At 41.0% G+C, this 16,662-nt stretch overlaps 1 protein-coding gene across 3 annotated transcripts in view; it reads left to right on the top strand.

Moving 5' to 3' along the window:
* The first annotated feature begins 1,312 nt into the window (after positions 1-1,312).
* PACRG (parkin coregulated) overlaps positions 1,313-16,662 on the top strand; it is a 224,441-nt gene continuing 209,091 nt past the window's right edge. The window contains exons 1-2 of one of the 3 annotated variants that reach the window (XM_064158241.1): positions 1,313-1,647; positions 1,955-2,137. In XM_064158241.1, the coding sequence (XP_064014311.1) occupies positions 1,994-2,137 (144 nt within the window). In that variant the 5' untranslated portion in view covers positions 1,313-1,647; positions 1,955-1,993. The other 2 variants (XM_064158242.1, XM_064158243.1) reach the window with 2 other exon arrangements.

Raw genomic sequence — 16,662 nt, 5'->3', positions numbered from 1 at the left:
GCTGGAATACCTGATCCTGTGTGTTTTGCTTAAGGCAAGTCTTTAATTTAAAATAGTCTCTGTTACATAATGCAAATGATAAGCCAAGTAAAGTGCCACAACTAGGCAGAGACTCTTTGAATAGACATTTATACTACCTGAAAACATGGCATCAATGACTGTAAAGGTTCTAATTTTTGTAAATCTGAAGGAACATTACTTCAATACTCATGTACACATATTGCTATGAGCAAAGTTGCATTTAGTTGAAATACTCTTAGAGGACACTTCTGAGATGTTTAAGAACAGTAAATATTTTGACAATAAACTGTATGCTTTTCAATTTCATCAGGTTTTGCATAGGCTCTGTAACACCTACACTGAACAGCAAGCCTGAGGAAGACAAGGAATGTTAAAAACAAGCTCATCTACGTTGTACAGTTTTTGACTGATGTTTAAAATGACCGTGACAGCAAGATGAAACATGTAACGCGAAGCCAGGGCTACAAAACGAATGCCACGATCTGCGGGCTCCCAACGGGCGGATTCAGGACAGCCCAGTACTGCAACAAGCCGTTCACGTCCCATCAGCAGAAGCTGGGCACGGAAAACAATGCAAGGACAAGCCAGCCTCACTCCCAACATATGATTAGGCCTAGGTTGCCTACGTTTTTCCTAACACACTACTGAATACTATGCCAGACCAGTAGCACGAACACGTACTTGCAAAGCCAAAAATTTCACAAAACACGAAACTCTTGCCCAGTAGTACAGACAATTTATATTCTGAGGGGCAACAATTTATAATGATCTCAGTCGCAAGCCCTGAGCAGCCCGCTGTTGAATCATCCCCCAGCAGAGGGACCAAGGTCACTGACCCTCCAGCATTTAAGACACTCGGAACCTGCAGCACGGCCCCGACAAACGCACGAAGCACTTTAACCACAAACGCAGTAATAAAGGCAAGAAGGCGAAGGCATAGCCCAGCCCTCTGCTCCGATCCTGCCTCCCTAAAACCGCAGCCACCAGGGGCCGCGCAGCGTCAGCTCGCCTCTGAGGGCACCCGCCACCTCCCTAAGCGGCGTCCGAGGCACCCCCCCCAGAGCCTCGCCGAAGCAACAGGGGAGGCGGCGCAGGCAGGCATGCCCACAGGGACCGAGGGGAAAGAGGAGAGCTAATCTATCCCACGCCAGCCCCCCAGACCAAAACACCCGCAGCGGCCGCAGCAAAGAAACAGACAGGAAAGGGCGGATCTGCATCCGGGCTCCCTTCCTCCTAGACGCGCGCACTCACCTATCATGGCGGCCGCGGCGGGGGCTGGGCAGGGGGAAGGAGGCGCATGCGGCGTCAGAGCACGCATGCACCTGGGCGGACGCGGGACACTCTGGGTAGCGTAGTTCTCGTCCCGCCTCAGCGCCCCGCTCTGCTCACGGGACTGCCTTCCCGCCTCAATTACTTTCTGTTAATTGCTGCCCGTGAGCTGCCGCGAAGGACCGTTGTTGCGTCCGGGGCGCCTTCGGTCCCTGCCGTGCTTCCCCGGCGCCGCCGCCACAGCCGAGGGCTCTCGAGGCGTTGCCTGGAGACGGGCGCGAGGCCGGGGACGCGTGCTGGCGGCGGCAGCGGCTCCCGCGCCGCGCCCCCAACGGACCCCGCTGACAGGCGCAGCGGGTGAGGCAGGGACGGAGCCGGCGCGGAGGGCAGTCGGGGTGGGAAAGAATCCAAGAGGGTAATGAAGGGCTGGGGACGGAGGAGCGGGAGCGCTGGAGAGTAGGGAGACGAGCTGGGATGCAGAAGAGGGCTTGAGGAGAGCGAGGGACGAGGGGGGAAGAGGAAGTCTTGTCAGGGGCCGGGAAGCTGCAGTACAGGTGTGTGTGAAGGTGTCGCTGGTTGAGAAGGGAACAGAGGTAGTAGACCTACTAAGTTTTCCCGCTTGCTGGGGGCGGGTGGTTCACGTTTTGTTTTGTGTTTTTTTCAGCCTGTCTTGTACTTTTCCGTTGCGGACCCTGGTGGGGAAATGGTAGTGGAGAAAGCGGGCTCAGGCTCCTCACAGCCCGTAGGTGACAGGTGCCCCCAGCAGCAGGAGCCAGGGCACGCGAAGAAAAGCAAGCAGCAGGTCTCCGATGGATTCACTGTTAAAGCCATGATGAAAAACACTGTGGTATGTTTGCTGCTAGTGTAGAGGTGATGTTCATTAATTTACTCTCAAGTGTCTGGGAAGCATAGCAACTTAGAATTGGTGATAAAGCATGTCAGGAGGCTGAGTTGCTAAACATTCGTGAAGTAACTAACTGACTGTGCCTGTAGAAAAGGTGGTGTTTTGCCTCTGAGTATCAGCAATGGTGTGACCAGCAGGAGCAGGGAGGTGATCATGCCCCTGTACTCAGCGCTCGTGAGACCACAGCTCAAGTACTGTGTCCAGTTTTGGTCACCACAGTATAGGAAGGACATTGAGGTGCTGGAGCGGGTGCAGAGAAGCACGACAAGGCTGGTGAGAGGTCTGGCAAACATGGCCTATGAGGAGCGGCTGAGGGAGATGGGGTTGTGTAGTCTGGAGAAGAGGAGGCTGAGAGGAGACCTTATTGCCCTCTACAGCTACCTAAAAGCAGGTTGTCGTGAGGCTGGAGCTGGTCTCTTCTCCCCAGTTACTAATGATAGGACAAGAGGAAATGGCCTCAAGTTGCATCAGGGCAGGTTTAGGTTGAATGTTTTGAGGAAGTTCTTTCCTGAGCGGGTGCTCAGGCACTGGAGCAGGCTGCCCAGGGAGGTGGTGGAGTCGCCATCCCTGGAGGGGTTTAAAAGAAGAGTGGGTGTGGTTTAGTGATGAAGGATGCTGGGATGAAGGTTGGACTTGATGATGCTGGTGGTTCTTTCCAACCATAGTGATTCCTAGTGATTAGATGTTGTGCTTAGGGATTGGGTTTATTCAAGGACTTGTCAGTGTGAAACTAATGACTGGACTCAATGAGCTTGAAGGTCCTTTCCAATCTAAGAAATTGTGTGAAATCCTGTAAGAATCCATTATTCTGTATTGGTTTGTATTTGCACTGCATGTTCTGTTAAATTGTCAGACTACAGAAGTGTTCACCTCATGTTTAGCAAAATGCTGTCAAACGTCATTGCGATGTTATTTGAAAGTATTTTCATATCCTGGCACTGTGGTATAAATTTGATGTGAATGGCACATAGAATTGCAAAGATCTGGAAAAAAAAATTTAAAATAAACTTGGAAAATAAATAGAAGCTTTCACACCGCATAGGAGAATGCTAAACTGGAAACAAACAGTAGTTCTCCACCTCATAGTTCCAAGACAAACTGTGGATCCAGCAAGCTTCACTCTATAGTAACAAACCCAATTTCTAATTTCGAGGCACATGAATGAAAGTGCTAGGATAAAAAGATTTCAAATTGTTCAATATGTTTTTATTTGTATACTTTTGCAGAGTTTAGGAATAAAATGCTTCAGTTGGTACAGAATCACAAAATGCTAGAAATTGGAAGGGACTGCTAGAGATCAGCAAGTCCAACACCCATGCTAAAGGAGGATGCCCTAGGGCAGGCCACACAATACTGCACCCAGGCAGGTTTGGAAAGTCTCTAGAAAAGGAGACTACACAAATTCTCTGGACAGCCTGTTCCAGTGCTTCCCATGACTGGTTAAATGGACCCTCAGGTATATTAAGTATTCACATATTGGAAGTTGACATCATCAATGAAGTTTTTGTGGAAGGATTAGGAGTTAACTGGAGGGTTGAATGCACAGCAGGCAAATATAATTAAGACATGGTAATTCTTTTTGTCAACAGTGTGACAAGGCATGGACTTGTCAACAAGTTCAGCATCTTTAGGCCATATAACTAGACTGAATTGCATTTGATGCAAACATTCAATGAGTCTTAAACTCTCAGCATAGAGTCTAACATTACTGTTATTGCATATATGACTGTGAAGATGATAGCAAACATTCCAGGTTGTGCAAAGAGCTAATTTTCATGAATGTTGCTGGATAGTTTTCTTCCCAAGTCTGCTTTCAGAGCCAGTAGTAAGTAGAGAATTTAAGTCTATACAATATTCAACATTTTTCTGAGCTCTCGTTCAATCTAAAAGTTAGTTATTGAAATGCATAGTATATATTTACCACCCAAAAATGTTTCTGAGCTGGAGAAAGTATTTTGGTTTTCATTATTCCAAACCCATAAATCCATATAACAGTTTAGATTGAGTGAGGTCCAATAAAAGTCTCCTAGACTAATGACTAGAATACTGTGATACTTATGTTGTAATTGTTTTGTTTTCCAAGTGGAGTAAAAAATGCCATGTTATGTTCTCATACTTCACATATACTGCATGGGTAGAATTAGGAATTGGACTGTTCACTTCTAGTCCTCTACAAATGATTATATTTCTATTTTCTTGTAACTGTGCCTAAGAGAATAAAGACTTAGAGCCCCCCTTTCTGTAATAAACTAGGAAAAGCACTTTTTCAAGGAGAGGAATCATTTGATTATTTAAAGAGAATTCAGATCTATCTCCCAACTTTCGAAAGATCCTTAACTAACAAGTTATGAGATTACTGAGGGGAAAAAGATCACAGAAGGAAAAGCCTGTGCATGTCCTTTCAGAGTGCTGTTACTGTGCGGCAAAAATCCAAGATTGATAGGGCTTTAAAGTGCCAAGGTGGAAAACTCACTAAACAATATATTTAATAAGATTATAGAATGCACTGTGTTGGAAGTGACCTCTAAAGGTCATCTAGTCCAACCACCCTGCAATAAGCAAAGACATCCTCAGTTAGATCAGATTGCCCAGAGCCCCATTAAGCCTTAGCTGGAATGTCTCCAGGGATGTGGCCTCCACCACCTCACTGGGCAAGCTGTTAGAGCATTGCACCACATAGTAAAAAAAATTCTTCCTCGTGTCTATAATGCATAGAGCATCATTCATACAGGAGTTTTGGAAGCTTTGATTTTTTGAACTCTATGCCGCTCATTGCTTACTAGCATGGGTCTGAGGTTCTCAGAGTTGAATTGGAACTGAAGACATCCCCTCCTCAAATGCTAGGCTATTAAAGCTATGAAAGTATGTTATTTTTCCCCCTGCTATTCTTCAAACTTGGATTTATTACTACAGTTGTAGCATATGAATTTGAACTCCTCTGGTCAGAGTACTGAATTTGGATTTTCTTTTGACTAAGTGCAAAAGCCAGCAGGTTTTATATAGCAAATACCACTATTACATCCATCTGTATTCCATAAAATCAGTGAGAAACTGCTGCTGTCACTGGGTCATACCCAGCCTGGGTGCAAGTAATAAAGTGTGAAAGTCTACAGGATAGCCTTAGAAGGGAAGTGTTGCTAAGAATTGTTTTGTTCCTGGTTTTCAAAATCCAAAGTAGAGCTATTCAACCTGGGAGACTCGTAGCTGTGTACAGAAGCACAGCTCCTGTCTCCTGAAAGCAATGCAATTACTTATAAGTAGAAGAACAGTTTATTTAGATTGTAATTCTGGATTCTCACCCCTCTATTCCTCTCACAGTCTGCATTGGAATGAGTTCTCAATCTTTGCTGTTTATACTCCTCTTTTAAGCCATTTTCAGTAATGTGTTGTGAAGGACTTTCTTGTCCTTTGATAGTAATGTGCACTAAGGCTTTCACTTTAGCCACTGAGAGATGATTGGTTTAATGAAACTTGTGATTTCTATTTGTATTCATCCGCGCTGTGTAACTAAGCTACTTTTGTTATTTACTCTGTAGCAGTAACAGTAATTCAGATTGGATGTTAAGACTATAGGAAAGCATTGTTTGCAAGGAAAAAGGTTTACCTTTCTATTGTAAGAGCTAATTTGTTGGAAATGCCAGTACATTTGGGGGCAAGTAGACGTTAAGTTAAAAGAATGCTCTGATAAATATTTATTTGGCAGTACTGAATCCATCTTGGAGGAACTGCTCCAGTTGAACAATCACAGTTCTGTACAATCTACGAATATAATTTTTTGTGAACACTGTGAGTCAATTCAAGCTATCAGTGCTATGCTTCAGCCTGTTTTAGCTGTTGAACTATAGTCCTTGAAATTGAGGCAAGCTCTCCTCCCTGGTTTGACTACACGTTTCCATCTACCCTTTTGCATTTACATTGGTGTTTCTTGAAACTATAAAGGATATTGAACCAACTCTAACATCTGTTTATATGTGCAAGGAGAAGAGGGAACAGCAATGTATTGTTAGCACAAGATGTGGATGGGAACATCTGTCTTGGCAACATTGTGGTGTTAATTCATTTAAAAACAATAATGAACTTGAGTTTTAAAAGAATAATTCCACAAGCATCTAAATCAATGTAAACTTGCACCACAATCAAAACATGTGTATTTCACCTCTGAGCGTTTGTTCTTTGTGCAATATAAACTGTTGCATGGCAGTGCAGCAAGCAGCATTTGGATCCTGGTTAAACCTACAGTAAAAGCAGGTCAGCTTTTGTTTGGTTTGTTTTGTCTTTTTTTTCTCTTCTTTCTTTCTATGGTCACAGCAGTGCACCCTTGACATGCTGTGAAAAAAATGGTGGCTGCTACAGCCCTACCTACTTCTGCTGCATATTTTTATCTCTTTTGTGCTACTTTGCTTCATTAGATTAGGCACTTTATCTGCATTAGACTCAAGCACGAAAATCTTCAGTACAAGGAGGTTTTTATTTCCTCTCATAAAGTTATCTTCTTTTCCAATTCCATACTTGTTGTTACTACAATGACCACATTGATTGTATAATGTTAAAGCAGAATGTGCAGGAAAAATACTAATGCTTGAAGATCATGTTTTCTAAAAGCCTGTATTTCATATTATGTTTTCCACCTATAACTTAACATGTATTAATCATACTGCTCTTGTTATTTTACATACTTCAAAACATGTATTAATCATACTGCTGTTGTTATTTTACATACTTCAAAACTAGCCCTTAATAATATGAGGAGAGTTGGATATTGTTCATAGATGCAGTGCAAAGATGATGAGATTTGTTTAATATCCTCAAGTGTGAAGAAATCATGCTGTCAACCTCTGGATGCTGTCACCTGCCTCACAGTCTCTTGTCACTGCTGTAATTCAGATGACACTGAAAGCTCTAAGCGGGTAAAGGTGAGGTATAGAAGCCTTTGCTCTAGAGAAAGTAGTTAGAGAACTCCTCGAAGTGGAGACTTAGATCATTTCTACTATGACTGTTTTCCCCAGACTTACGTGCTGATGTGCTGAACCCAGTTGTTGCCTTGTTGCAGGGTGAAAGGGCTGAAGTGTATACTAGAGAAATCAAAGTTTTCTTTCTTTTCCTATCTTTAACTTCTAATTAATCTGCATGCCTGATTTATTTCTAACTGAAATGACCTGGTAAGGCTTTGAAAGCATCAAGGAGGTTTTGGGTTTTCATTAAGTTTTTGTAATCATTTTGAAATGACAATGACTGCAAAGCCACAAAATAGTAACAAACGATAGTGTTTGACCCAGTATGTGGTCACAACAAGCTGAAAGTTGCATTATGGAAGTCTTGTGTTTAATAGTTCCACTCTGACTCTCTGGATACATTACAAACATTGTGCTTATTGTAGTTGCATAATTTGATCTCCAGTGAGTGTAACTAGAAGGCAATTCATATTCTCCAGTGAGTTTAAGTAGGAGGGGATCTGTGTTAAGTGAAGGATCCCTCCTGAGGGCAATGTAATTCTAGAGTCAGATCTTCTGTAGGGCTTTATCTGAACTTCTTACTCAATAAAACAGGATTCTGGTGTGATAATAAAACTTGCCTGAATTATCATAAGACAATAAACAAATATTTTAGCTTTTCATACATTCATGGTGATATTTCTTTACATTGTATTGTTTAACAATTTCCACACTTGTGTTTGAAAGCAAGATTTTTCTGTTTAAAAAAAAAATCAATTACTTGTCATCCATGTTTCTGTAAAAGGTGATACCAAGGTCTTGATATGAAGAATGATAACAGAAGTATGTGAATAGCATGTTGTACCTTAATTGAAAAGTAACATCATTATTTGAACATTAGGACATCTTTAGCTATGTTTGGTTTGGAGGACTTTTTAATAATGGAAGATGTTTTTTTTCACTTGTCTAAAGTAAATAACTGCATACTTTAGATAGAAAGTACAGAAGTTCTGCACAATGTGTGATGAGGTTTAAACATATTATTAAGTACACCACAGAAATAAGTGTGCAATGAAAACTCTTGAATGCCATGAAGCAAGCATGGCATCCTGTCAGGTCCTGGGTAATGTCCATCTAGAGGAAGAATAGATCTTTAAACTTGATTCCTATTTCATTAATCACATTACCAAGGGTTTCTGTGTGTGGTTGATAGTCAATACATAGTATTCTTCACCAAAAAAATGATGTAAATTCCAGTCAGAGTACAGTAATTTCTTGTCTGTCTTGTATGCTTAAGACATCCATTGGTTTTACCATCATGACATGAACATTTTTATTATAATTTCATGTCTCACTGTGCATCTCATTATTATATGAAAGAAAGAACTACTGCATAAGCTACTTGTACTTACCCATGGGTTCACAAAAATAGCTTTCAAGGCTGGCAGGGGAGGTGGTGGAGTCGCCGTCCCTGGAGGTGTTCAAGCAAAGCCTGGATGAGGCAGTTAGTGCCACAGTCTAGTGGATTGTTTGGGGCTGGGTGCTAGGTTGGACTGGATGATCTTGGAGGTCTCTTCCAACCTGCTTGATTCTATGATTCTGTGATTCTGTGTAAACGAGTTAGACGATGACTTACAGAGAGATACTGCCATTAAAAATCCACAGAAGTAAAGTTTCAACATGCTTCGGACTTCTACATCAAACTTGTTTAAGTCATTGTTGTTTTATGAGCCTCTAGTATGCCTTTGGACATATTTAACATGTATTACAATATTATTATTCAGGAGAATAATGGAGTTTTAATATTTTATTTGATACAGTCTGAAGGCTTTTGTTCATCCAATATGAAGAACTTAGACAGTGCACTACACTTGTGTAGCTTGCATGAGATTTCCCGAACTCTTGTTTATTGTTGTCTGATAAAGGAATGCTAGCTGTGTCAACCTGTGTTCTGTGCCTATCAAAAGTATACATCACTCAGATCTTTGGATATATATTTTGTTGAGGAAATTTAACAGAAATGCTTCCACTTGGATTGACACTTTTCCTCTCACTGAGTAGAACTGGAGTTCAGACTGAGGCAACAAATGGTCCCTTAGTAGAAACAGAACAGTCCTTCCTCTATTGTACCACTTCCCATTAGACAGTAATAGCAAAATAAGGTAATAAGTTAACTCTATTTCCCCCTCTCTCCCCTCCTATTTCATATTCCTGAAGCTGTTCTTTCTCAGGTCATTTTTAAGTAGCATTTAGGTGATCATTATCGTTATTTCTGTTCTATTTGTTCTTTTGCTCCTGGCAAGCAGAATAGTATTATGTCTTGTTCTTTTATAATATTAAATATTGTTTATTTTTACTAGATTTGAGTCGATACTCTTTAATATTGATATCAAAAAAAGCTTGCCTGGTGGCATGTTTAGCACCAACATTTAGCCAACTATATGGCCAAGCACTTTTTAACTTGTAAAATATGAGTAAAATATTTCTTCTGTTTACCAAAACAGTTTCTCTGAAAGCAAGATGTGTGTATGACCTTTGCTACTTGAAGTTCTAGGTTAGAGTAGATATTTCAGAGAGGCTAAATGCACATCAGCTGTCTTCCCAGTAGACTGAATGTAGAATCCTTTTTCTTTAGAGTTCTTCTAAAGGTTTAACTCTTGTGTTTTTAACTTGTGTGGTCTACTGGACAAAGATAGTTTTGCAGTTGGATTATCAGAATATGCTGCTGGGAAATGAAACTTGCAAGCTTAAAAGTTTGTGAGCTGGAAAAGAAGTTAACAAAGCCACTACCTCCTGAGTTTGTATTTAAACTCCTACATAAGTACATGAAAGATGGAAATACTATTTAAGAGGACCTTCCTGAAGGCAAGTTTTAGTCTTCAGAAAGTAATTTAATGGTCTGTATTTTCAGTAGACAGACCTACCAGGAACAGAAATCAACATACATCCCTGCATTCAGTATCCTGCAGGCATTCAGTGTCTCCTAAACACTTCATCTTTCTTTGATTGCTGAAGTGTCTTATTCTCTTCACCAACACTTGGAGCTTAATTTAGGCTTCTTGAATTACCCTGATGTTGAGAGCTGTTACAGCATATTTTTACCTTTGGATTTGTGTCATAGAATGGTTTAGGTTGGAAGGGACCTAAAAGATCATCTAGTTCCAACCCCCCACCATAGGCAGAGACACCCCCATTAGAACAGATTGCTCAAGGCCTCATCCAGCCTGTCTTTGAAGACTTCCAGGGAGAAAGCATCCACAACCTCCCTAGGCAGCCTCACTACCCTCACTGTAAAGAGCCCTTTCCTAACATCCAATTTAAATCTTCCCTCTTCCAGTTTAAACCCATTACTCCTCGCTGTGTCATTACAATACCTTGTCAATAGTTCCTCCCCAGCCTTCTTGTAGGCACCCTTCAGATATTGGAAGGCTACTAGAAGGTCTTCTCAGAGCCTTCTCTTCTCCAGGCTGAAGAGCCCCAGCTCTTGTAGCCTGTCCTCATAGGAGAGTTGCTCCAGCCCTCTGGTCATGCATAACTCAATGAGATGATAGTCTTTAATTAGTTATCTAGAAAATACTGTAATACAGATATTGGTTATTAACTAGTGGAAGATCAAAAATAGATCCACTCAGTGTGATATGTTCTTTATGGGGATGCATTCTGTAATCCTCTGTATTATCTAGTACAGTCTCCTTTGGCCTGTATTTTTCAGGTTTCTTCTTTCTTCTTTCTTTCTTCTTTCTGTTTCATGATTTATTTCATCCCTGTCTGATTGACATGCTTCAGGGTCCCACAAACCACTCTCAGAGATATAGTAGTTTACAAAGTATCCATTTGTCTCCGCTCTAGTTTAAATTTCCCAGAGACTCAAATATAGCTAATAGAACCAATACAATTATAGGATGCCTTCCTCTCTCCCCCCCTATTTTTGAAAGAAAGGAGTTAGATGCAGACAGGAAAAGGTAAAATACACCCAAATAAATAGTCTTACTTTGATTTTAAAGTTAAAAGATAAAACTTTAACAATAAATAAAAGGTATTTGAGGTAGGAGAGTTACAAAGAGATACAGGGAAGGAAAAACAAGATTAAATATATACATATATATATATACAACCAGATTGATGGCAATGTGTTTGTCCACCTCATGGAAGGATGGCCACATGGTAAAATATAGATCAGCAGGAACAAAAGGGTGGTGCTTGCAGGCAAGGAGGCAGGGCAAGGAAAAGAGAAATAGAAAGTTCCTCTGTTTTTGTAGGGGGCTAGACAGGAAGTGGGCATGGGCTAACCACTACACCTGGAGTAAGGTTCAGACTCATCCCTGGGGAAGAGTCAGGATGACCTGGGGTCAGGGTCAATACCACTCCCCCAGGAGGGTTAACTCTTTACACCATTGAAGGAGTTGTTATCCCATCTTTTCTTGCAAGTTACAAACTGTCTGATGAAAACCCGAGGTGGGGGACAGGCTTTTCTCACTTGCTCTCTGGGATAGGACAAGGAGCAATGGGTGTAAATTGCAGCAAAAGAGGTTCTGCCTCTTCAACACCTCCAGGGATAGCGACTCCACTACCTCCCTGGGCAGCCCATTCCAATGCCAGTCACTCTCTCTGCCAACAACTTCCTCCTAACATCCAGCGTAGACCTTCCCTGGCACAACTTAAGACTGTGTCCCCTTGTTCTATTGCTGGTTGCCTGGCAGAAGAGCCCAACCCCACCTGGCTACAGCTTCCCTTCAGGTAGTTGTAGACAGCAACAGATGTCTACATGATTGCAGAGTGTAAAACACAGCATGGATGTATGAGCCTTATTTCCTTATGAAGCTGTTTTAGAAAGGGTTCTCATTTGAATTTCTTCTATTTTTCAGGGGGAGGTGAAAAAAAAAAGGAACCTAATAAGATTGAACAATTGCAATATCATAAATGAATCATACAAGCAGGAAAAAGATCAAATTCTTTTCAGTCAGAAGCCGTTGCTTGAAGATAAAACAAAGTGTCTGAATTCTTAAAAACTGAGTTACATAATTTTATTGTGAAAATAGTTTATTTCTCTCAGGGCCATAGATTTCAATTCTGGAGCACCAGAGACTTCAGTGTTTTTACAGTAAAGTGACTGGTAGTATCACCACGGCTGACAGCAGGGTGCATCAGCAGCACAATAGAGAACTTCTTGTAAAATCAGAATACATGAAGCAGATCTTGTTTGCCATTTTGTTAGTTGTTTTCCTCTAGAAACAGAGGAAAAACCTCTGACTACTTTTGTGGCTTCCAGACTTAGCCTGTGGGTGTTACCAAATTTGTGATTAACTAACAGACTCAGTCTCTAAGTATATATGGATGATATTGTTTAACTCCCTGATTTTAATAGACTAGAAACAAGAATTTAATCAAAAAGTTATGACTTATTTATGAAACATTGCTCACACTTTATTCAGTGTCTTCTGATAAGCATACATTTGCAAACACAGAGAGCTGAGAATCATAGTAACGCTTTCAGTTTGCAAAAACACAGTCCAGAACTGCAACTCCAAAGCAAGAGTGAGCATTCTAATGTAGATCAAAGAGTTTATTACAGAAAACGTTTGTTTATTATTAATGAAACCCAGCCTTGCAACAGCAAGTTTTTTAAATAGATTGAAATGGTAGGTAAAAATGAATGTCATGGAGGAAACAATTGCTTTGCCTCTGAAGCAAATGTTTGTGTTCACAAGTGCCTGAGAATAAGACAAAGTTTTGACAGTGTTCATTAATATAAAATATGGGGTTGTAAACTGTGTAATCTATATGAGTAAACCTGTGAGATTACAGTGGTTTTTCTACTTCTGTAAGGGAAGGACAATTTATCACGTGGAAGTATCACTTAATTTCCCAGCTTTTGTGTGCAATACTATATTTTAGGAAAAGTAATAACAGGAATTTCATCCTGGAGAAGAGGAGGCTCAGGGCTGATGTCATTGCTGTCTACAACTACCTGAAGGGAGGCCGTAGCCAGGTGGGGGCTGGTCTCTACTGCCAGGCAACCAGCAATAGAAGAAGGGGACACAGTCTCAAACTGTGCCAGGGGAGGTCGAGGCTGGATGTTAGGAGGAAGTTGTTGCCAGAGAGAGTGATTGGCATTGGAATGGGCTGCCCAGGGAGGTAGTGGAATCACTGTCCCTGCAGGTGCTGAAGGAAAGACTGGCTGAGGCACTTAGTGCCATGGTGTAGTGGACTGGATAGGGCTGGGTGATAGATTGGCCTGGATGATCTTGGAGGTCTCTTCCAACCTGGTTGATTCTATGAATTCTTCCAAGAACAGGCATTTATTGAAAGCTACCATAGGAAAATGAAATTTGCTTCAGAGATAAAATAGAACAATAGAGGGAATATTGTATCATGAGTTAATAAATTTTCACCACAATGATAAAAATCCAATTTTTATTTTTAAAAATAGCATTTATTCAATGATTTCTAAGTTCCCAGAATAGATCCACGAAACATAAATATTTTCTAAGAAGGTTAATTTGTTGTAAGGTGCTGGTCTTGGCAAAATCTCTGGCAAATTTTATGGTTTTAAAAAGCCAGAATTTTAGTCCTGACATAGAAAATTGTATTGGATAATTAATTAGTTTCTCAGGGTGTTATTTAGTGTTATAAATAGATCCACATCCTGCATTAAAATCATAGAATCATGGTATCCAACCCAGTTGCAAGGCAGCTCCAAGATCATAGAATCATAGAATCAATCAGGTTAGAAGAGATGTTCAAGGGCATCCAGTCCAACCTAGAACCCAGCCCTAGCCGATCACCTAGACCATGTCTCTAAGTGCCTCAGCCAGGCTTTCCTTTGACATATCCGGGGATGGCGAATCCACCACCTCCCTGGGCAGCCCATTCCAATGCCAATCACTCTCTCTGACAACAGCTTCCTCCTAACATCCAGCCTAGACTTCCCCCAGCACAACTTGAGACTGTGTCCCCTTGTTCTGTTGCTGGTTGCCTGGCAGAAGAGACCAACCCCACTTGGCTACAGCCTCCCTTCAGGTAGTTGTAGATACTGATGCTACATGTAAGTAACTAGCTATGCTTTCTGTGGACTGCTAAAAATGGAAAAGAAACTGAAAGTTGAGGACTTTTACCATGAAGAGTATAAAGTATGGAATAAGTATCAGTAAGCATTTTTTTTTCTTCTTTATGTAACTTCTGTAGTTATCTTGTTTATTTTCTCAAGACAGTATGATTTACTGTCTCTGTGCTGCAATCAAAATTGAGCTATCAAAATATAGCTACTTAACCTGAAAAAAAAGTCATGCTTTGGATAAGGGTTGGAGTAGGAGAAATCTTTGCATTTTCAGAATTTTTGTATGAACATCTTAATGGAATATAAAAATAAGATTAAATCTTCCCACATTCACTTAAGTGAGTTTTTTTAAGCTGGTTTTGGCCAGCCTGATCTAGGGTAGGGTATCCCTTCTTATGGCAGGGGGGTTTGGAACTAGATGATCCTTGTGGTCCCTTTCAACCCTGACTAATTCTATGATTCCATTATTGTAAGATTAAATGAACTTTAGTTGTCTAAAATATATATCCTTATCTGTTGAACTCCTTTATTTTTAATATTGGAGAAGGAGCTTGAGAATAAGAGACTAAACTGATTTTTGAGTCATTCTTGTCACCCTCAGTTACAGTGTTTGCAATTATCCAGACTGAAATTTAACATCTAGATAATAACATCAATCTGCAGCTGGAAAATATGAAAGCAGAGATGGTGAGGCTATGTATGTAGGTATGGCTAGTGACTGTAGCTTAATACCTGGTGAAGAATCAGGAGGGCCTAAATAAAACAGTTTTAGCCAGCTCTTCAAGCTTGCTTATGTCATTCAGAGTGCACTGATGTTCTTGATAAGCCATTACTTTTCCAGCACAGCCGCAAGAGAGATGTGCATGTACCTCATCAAAACTCTCAGCAATCTTTAGCCTTGTGTAACTTCTAATTCTCATTTTTTCCTAGTGCCCTAACTTTCTTTTCTGTACTCCACACATTTTGTAATAATTTGTTCTTTCTTTATTTTTTTCTCATGAGGACCTTAGGTCCACAGTCCTTCTGTGTTTGTGGGAGTGAAAGAAAACAAGGAATCTGCTAATTTCTGTTGCCACTGAAAGTTTTGTGCTAAAACAGGAGGTACTATCAGTCTTCATAGCATCACACAAATAAAAGCTTTCAGGACTACAAAGAACCACTCATCAGAATTGTCTTGAAGCTGACTGATAGAAATTGACCTATCTACTTCAGGGTGACTGATTCATTTCTGTCAGTCTCCAAGGCAAGTCAGCAGCACATGCTGATCTTCAGTGTCAAACACTGCTGATAGGTTTAATGAAGTAAACATGAATATCTTCCTCGTAGCTGTGCCAGAGAGGAAATACTTCAGAAGCAAAACTAATGCGCTTTGAAAGCTGTTACCAAATCTGAAAGCCTGACTACCCATATTTAGGTCAATGGCAGAGAAATCAAATTCCTTGGAACTGTATGTTGGTTTGGGTTTTTTAAATGATTTTTGTATTGATAAGTTTTGCCAAGAATAAAAAGCTATGTTATGGAGTAGCTGGTCAGAACGTTTAGACTAAAACTAGTTTTTTTCAACCTAAGCATGAGCACTTCATTTTTAAATGAAGTTTAAATGGTTTAAAAGGTGTGCTGGTTTATATCCCAGGCAACCAGCAATAGAACAAGGAGACAGTCTCAAGTTGTGCCAGGGAGGTATAAGCTGGATGTTAGGAGGAATTGTTAGCAGAGAGAGTGATTGGCATTGGAATGGGCTGCCCAGGGAGGTGGTGGAGTCACCATCCCTGGAGGTGTTGAAGCAAAGCCTGGCTTGGGCACTTAGTGCCATGGTCTGGTTGACTGTCTAGGGCTGGGTGATAGGTTGGATCTTGGAGGTCTCTTCCAACCTGGTTGATTCTATGAGTCTATATTCATGCTATATTAAAATTACATTAGTCTGCTCAGAGTTTTGTCTGACTGGATTCTGCATCATCTTTTGATAACCCCTTTCAATGTCTGCTTGTTCCAAACTACCACACTGCTTTCTTTGTGAAAAAGATTTTTCTGCTGGCTAGTTAGAATTTCTTTTATTGCAATTTGTGACAGCCTCATTAGCTTGGTTTTTTTTGGTTTGGATTTGGGGTTTTTTGTATCTCTGGGAAGAGCCTGACATGTCTGCGCTACCCACATGCTGGATAGCTGAAGACAGCAATGGGATTCCCATTCTTCTTCTTCCTAAAACTAAACAAACTGCTCCGCTCAGCCTCTCCTTATGTGTCATGTACTCCATTCCTCTCTTCGTACTCGTGACCTTCCACCAACCTTGCTCCAGTATATCAATTTCTTGCTTGTACTGGAGAGTCAGAAATGTGATTTTGCTCTAAATGCAGTCTCACTAGCATAAAATAAAGGAAGATGCTGAATTCCCTCAGCATTCTTGATGTAGCCCACAATGCAGTTGCTTTGTCTCTGCCACAAGGGTATGCTTGTTCACAGGGATCCCCAAGATCTTTCCT

The sequence above is a fragment of the Pogoniulus pusillus genome, chromosome 18 (genome assembly GCF_015220805.1).
Source record: "Pogoniulus pusillus isolate bPogPus1 chromosome 18, bPogPus1.pri, whole genome shotgun sequence".
NCBI classification, from domain to species: Eukaryota; Metazoa; Chordata; class Aves; order Piciformes; family Lybiidae; genus Pogoniulus; species Pogoniulus pusillus.
The sequence above is the reverse complement of the archived record's forward strand: the minus strand, read 5'-3'. Positions and strand labels throughout refer to the sequence as shown.